Genomic DNA, 6,000 nt, shown 5'->3' on the forward strand with positions numbered 1-6,000 from the left:
TGGGGGGTCCACGCGCTCTCCGGGATAGGAATACTTTTTATGTGCCCGGGCCGGCTCCCGTGTGTGGCTGCAGGCGGGGGCTGGCCAGAGCATATAAAGACTAATACTGTATACTAAAAACCAGGGGGCCTCCAGCTCTTGTGAAACTACAACTTCCAGCATGCCCAGACCGGCAAAGGCTGTCCGGGCATGCTGGGAGTTGTAGTTTCACAACAGCTGGAGGCCCCCTGGTTTTTAGCATACAGTATTAGTTTTTATATGCTCTGGCCGGCCCCCGCCTGCAGCCACACACGGGAGCCGGCCGGGGCACATAGAAAGAAGTATTTCTAATCCTATCCTGGACATCCCTGTCTCCCGAAAAATCTTTTCGGGACATAAGGATGTCCGCTGGTCACTCACCATTCCCCCCGCCAGTGCGCGTCCTACTTCAGTCCTTCGCTTCTCCGCCTCTATGGTTGTACGCACAGCAGGGGACGTCCCGTGCGTACAACCATAGAGATGCAGGAGGACACGCGCGGGCCGGGGCCTGGTAAGTGACCGGAGCGCGTCATCTTCAGTGTTCCGGTCACCGCTCCTCTGTATATGGCTGGAAGCTGTATGTCTGTGGGGTGGGGGGGAGCTGCCTACAAATGTGGGGGGGAGCTGCCTACAAATGTGGGGGGGAGCTGCCTACAAATGTGGGGGGGAGCTGCCTACAAATGTGGGGGGGAGCTGCCTACAAATGTGGGGGGGAGCTACCTACAAATGTGTGGGGGAGCTGCCTACTATTGTGGGGGAGCTGCCTACTATTGTGGGGGAGCTGCCTACTATTGTGGGGGAGCTGCCTACTATTGTGGGGGAGCTGCCTACTATTGTGGGGGAGCTGCCTACTATTGTGGGGGAGCTGCCTACTATTGTGGGGGAGCTGCCTACTATTGTGGGGGAGCTGCCTACTATTGTGGGGGAATTGCTGACCTAATGTGGGGGAAATGCTGACCTAATGTGGGGGAGCTGCCTACTATTGTGGGGGAACTGCTACTATTGTTGGGGAGCTGCCTATTAATGTGGGGGAACTGCTACTATTGTTGGGGAACTGCCTATTAATGTGGGGGAACTGCTACTATTGTTGGGGAGCTGCCTATTAATGTGGGGGAGCTGCCTCTAGTGCATACTCTATGCCCCCTGGCCCCTTAGCCGCATGAGGGAACAGGTAGCGATATGCTTCTGAACCCCCACCTAAAAAAAGAGAAAATAAAAAGGAGAAGGGATCCTACAAACAGGCCCTTTCTTAAAAATAAAAAAGACGACCAGGTCTGGAGAACTCCAGGCCTGTGTCTGCCTCCTACTGACACTAAGCTAAAAACGGATTAGCTCAGCTGAGTCAGTAGGCGGGGTATATCCTGCCAGGAGGGGCAGACTTTCTTTTTGTATGCCTAGTGTCAGCAAGATATACTCACGGGTCTCTGTGTCCCGCAATGGAGACAACCGAGAAATATTTATATATATATACACACACACACACACACACACACACCATTATATGTAAGCTATGTAACAAAGCGCCTGTGCACCATATGACCTTTCATCCCTGTAAGTCGCCATCTTGCCTCAGGGTAAAATAAGCATAGGTCTACGTACCTTGTATCGTCCTCTATGACCCTGCCAAATTTGGAAACACTATGCTCTGCGGCATCCCAAAACAGCCTAAAAATTTGCGAAAAACAGGATGTTTAAAGCTGAAAGGTATGAAAGACAGTCAGGTGGAATGGGGTGGGGTTTGGGGGGGGGGGGGTAAGGAGCTAAAACTAAATCAATCAGGGGGAATCTACACCTAGAGTAGAAGAAGGGCGAAAAGTCAAGAATAAAAAATAATAAAAAGTCATATCAACGATTTCTCAGTCCATGGTCACCATTCACAGTCACAGTCAAATCCTAATGCAAGAGTTAAAGGGGTACTCCGGTGAAAACCTTTTTTCTTTTAAATCAACTGGAGGCAGAAAGTTAAACATATTTGTAAATTACTTCTATTAAAAAATATTAATCCTTCCAGTACTTATTAGCTGCTGGATGCTACAGAGGAAATTCCTTTCTTTTTGGAACACTGATGACATCACGAGCACAGTGCTCTCTGCTGACATCTCTGTCCATTTTAGCAACCATGCATAGCAGATGTATGCTAAGGGCAGCATGGTGGCTCAGTGGTTAGCACTGCTGCCTTGCAGTGCTGGGGACTTGGGTTCAAATCCCAATAAGGACAACAATAAATAAAGCGTTATTTTTATTATAATAATAATATCAGCAGAGAGAACTGTGCTCGTGATGTCATCAGAGATAAAATAAAAGAATTTCCTCTGTAGTATTCAGCAGCTAATAAGTACAGGAAGGATTAAAATTTTTAATAGAAGTTATTTACAAATATGTTTAACTTTCTGCCACCAGTTGATTTAAAAGAAAAAAGGTTTTCACCGGAGTACCCCTTTAACACCTATGCCCAACTATAAATAGGGAAGCTGGAATCCATCTCAAAAGGAGTCTCCGCTCTCAGACCATCCGTATCGCTGAGAATTCTCAGTAGTGCCGATTGGTTGAGAGCAGTAGGCCCCTCCCACATGTCTTTTTTTAGTTGGATGCAAGGAACAGTATACATCCTCCCAAACTAGTGATAAAGATCTAGTTTAACCCTTCATTGTGCAAAATACTTCTACCCCCTGCATACTGCCATATACAACACTACCAGCCAAAGGCTGTCCAGGCATGCTGGGAGTTTCAGTTTTGCAACAGCTGGAGGCACCCTGGATGGGAAACACTGGCGGACAACAAGACAGACACCCTTTCATTATTTACTATATTGCCCCCTTTCATGTGCGCCACTGAATGGTGGTCACTGGGATTTGTCTTTTAAGGTAATGGGAGACCCTGGAATATCTGACCCCCCCCCCCCCCATAAGAGACACTCCTATAGATCCCATAACATCCATATGGATAGAGGTTGTCCAACCCCTCGAAACAAGAGCCGTCATTGAACATGTGAAATGAGGTCACATGGAACAGGTGGGACAAGACAAGATGGAAGACGAAGACAAGAAACTAAAGGGGCAGATGGGAAGAGGGGGGGGGAAGGGGTAAAAGAAAAGTGAACCACCCAAAAAGGAAGAGGTAGCTCAATTTACCCAAAGTCTGAGTCTGCCCCGTCTGGAGTCAAGTGGTCTGGATCTAAGCCATTGTCTAATATAGGAGGCGATTTTCTGTGTTCCAGTGTTAAACCATTGCTGGATCTGCTCGTGCTCTGTAAGGACGGCCAGGCGTCTTTGTTATTACTGTTGGGTCTAAAAAAAAATAAAAAAATAAAAAAAAAATAGGGAAAAAAAATAAAAGAAATAAAATAGGATACAAAACAGGAAAGAAAAAAAAAAGCGATGAAGAAATTAAACTAGAAAGCGCAAAAATAAAGCAAAAACACAACAGTGAAATTCTATGCGGAAAAGGGGAAACAAGAACAAAAATTGTCGCGTCTCGGAGGTCAAGGACGGGGATTGTGGGGCGACTGTCAGGTACCGAATCTACACATTCACTATGGATACAGCTGGAGTTTTACAAGGTCAGGCGGAAACACTCTGCTGCTCAAATCTTCATAAAACCATTTATTCCCCCTCCACCATAGGCTCACTGCATGCCAAAAAGATTGGCGCGCACCCCTGAAATACTCTGTGCTGCTAATAGACCCCCAGCCTGTCTCACCTGTCCCATTACAGTGTCCCTATAACATGCAGCTCCCCCTGAAATACTCTGTGCTGCTAGTAGACCCCCAGCCTGTCTCACCTGTCCCATTACAGTGTCCCTATAACATGCAGCTCCCCCCTGAAATACTCTGTGCTGCTAGTAGACCCCCAGCCTGTCTCACCTGTCCCATTACAGGGTCCCTATAACATGCAGCTCCCCCTGAAATACTCTGTGCTGCTAGTAGACCCCCAGCCTGTCTCACCTGTCCCATTACAGGGTCCCTATAACATGCAGCTCCCCCTGAAATACTCTGTGCTGCTAGTAGACCCCCAGCCTGTCTCACCTGTCCCATTACAGGGTCCCTATAACATGCAGCTCCCCCTGAAATACTCTGTGCTGCTAGTAGACCCCCAGCCTGTCTCACCTGTCCCATTACAGGGTCCCTATAACATGCAGCTCCCCCTGAAATACTCTGTGCTGCTAGTAGACCCCCAGCCTGTCTCACCTGTCCCATTACAGGGTCCCTATAACATGCAGCCTCCTGTGTTCCTTGTTTGCACCACAATGAAATGAAGATCATGGTGCTATTTATATTAAACCAGTGTTTCCCAACCAGCATGCTGGGAGTTGTAGTTTTGCAACAGACTGAGGCACGCTGGTTGGCAAACACTGATACATATATCTACCTCACTCTCAACCATCTCTCTCTCTTTTCTCTCTCATCTCTATCTATCTATCCATCTATCTATCTCATCTATCCATACACACACGCACACAGGCCAGACAGGTGTCGGATAATCAGAAATTCGGGATTAGTAGACGACTACGCAAATTTACTTGTAAGGCTACAGACAGAATCCGAAAAAAAATGAAATGTCCGCGGCTATGACACAACGCGACTAACAGAAGCCATATAACTCACAATTATGCGCTTTTTAGATATATGGAAAGCAGCTCAACAGGGGCCAAGGGAGCTGAGGGGGGGGGGGGGGGGGGGGGGGGGGGGGGTGTTATGCTTCAGGCTGATGTAGTGGGGAGGTGTGTGGGTCTTCTTGTTTTGGAAACTTCCCAATTTGTTACCATGTCTTGTCCCAAGGTGACCATAAAACTCTGTATAAGATGTTCTATTTAAGATACTAGAAGTTGGAAGAAACTGTACGGTAACAAGTGTTTCCCAACCAGAATGCCTCCTGCTGTTGCAAAACTACAACTCCCAGCATGCCCGGGCAGCCAAAGGCTGTCCGGGCATGCTGGGAGTTGTAGTTTTGCAATAGCTGGAGGCACACTGGTTGTGAAACACTACCTTACAGCCATTTAATGCTAATACAAAAAGCAATACCACATATAGCCTGTAGATGTCAGTGTGGCGTCACTTCTGTATACAAAGCCCTTTATATATTTTCCCCAATACAGTCCTACGAAAACACCGCAACGTTGTGCGTTCCCTCAGTCTCCTGACTGTTTATTTGCATTGAAAATAAAAAGTAGACGAATACACGAGGAGTAAATCTGAATAACAACACTAAACCAATAAAACCCACGATAAACACGGGGGGCCCAGGACAGCCCTTTAAGTCTCATGACCCGGGCGGATTCAGACATGCAGACGGGAAAAGTAGTCGAGCGGCCCCATTACTTACACATCGTACCTCTGCAGGGGCGTTACTTTGTTTTTGTTCTTGTCAACTGTACCCGTAGACAACTGTAAGAAGTTAGGATTTAGTTTGTAGAGTTCCTGAAGCAACTTCTGTTCGTATTCCTGATGTTTACCCGCCTGCGGAGAGAGAGAGAGAAGGGTCAGGGGACGAGAAGAGAGAAGGGTCAGGGGACGAGAAGAGAGAAGGGTCAGGGGACGAGAAGAGAGAAGGGTCAGGGGACGAGAAGAGAGAAGGGTCAGGGGACGAGAAGAGAGAAGGGTCAGGGGACGAGAAGAGAGAAGGGTCAGGGGACGAGAAGAGAGAAGGGTCAGGGGACGAGAAGAGAGAAGGGTCAGGGGACGAGAAGAGAGAAGGGTCAGGGGACGAGAAGAGAGAAGGGTCAGGGGACGAGAAGAGAGAAGGGTCAGGGGACGAGAAGAGAGAAGGGTCAGGGGACGAGAAGAGAGAAGGGTCAGGGGACGAGAAGAGAGAAGGGTCAGGGGACGAGAAGAGAGAAGGGTCAGGGGACGAGAAGAGAGAAGGGTCAGGGGACGAGAAGAGAGAAGGGTCAGGGGACGAGAAGAGAGAAGGGTCAGGGGACGAGAAGAGAGAAGGGTCAGGGGACGAGAAGAGAGAAGGGTCAGGGGACGAGAAGAGAGAAGGG

The 6,000-nt window shown here is 48.3% G+C and overlaps 1 protein-coding gene across 1 annotated transcript in view; it reads right to left on the reverse strand.

Moving 5' to 3' along the window:
- The window catches only part of CNOT4 (CCR4-NOT transcription complex subunit 4), a gene marked incomplete in the record, with an annotated part of 85,536 nt that overhangs the window by 30,844 nt on the left and 48,692 nt on the right, over positions 1-6,000 (reverse strand). Inside the window, 3 exon segments of the mRNA XM_056517718.1 lie at positions 1,618-1,683; positions 3,150-3,305; positions 5,340-5,473. Coding sequence (XP_056373693.1) covers positions 1,618-1,683; positions 3,150-3,305; positions 5,340-5,473 — 356 coding nt within the window.

This window comes from Hyla sarda, chromosome 4 (assembly GCF_029499605.1).
Source record: "Hyla sarda isolate aHylSar1 chromosome 4, aHylSar1.hap1, whole genome shotgun sequence".
Classification (NCBI taxonomy): Eukaryota; Metazoa; Chordata; class Amphibia; order Anura; family Hylidae; genus Hyla; species Hyla sarda.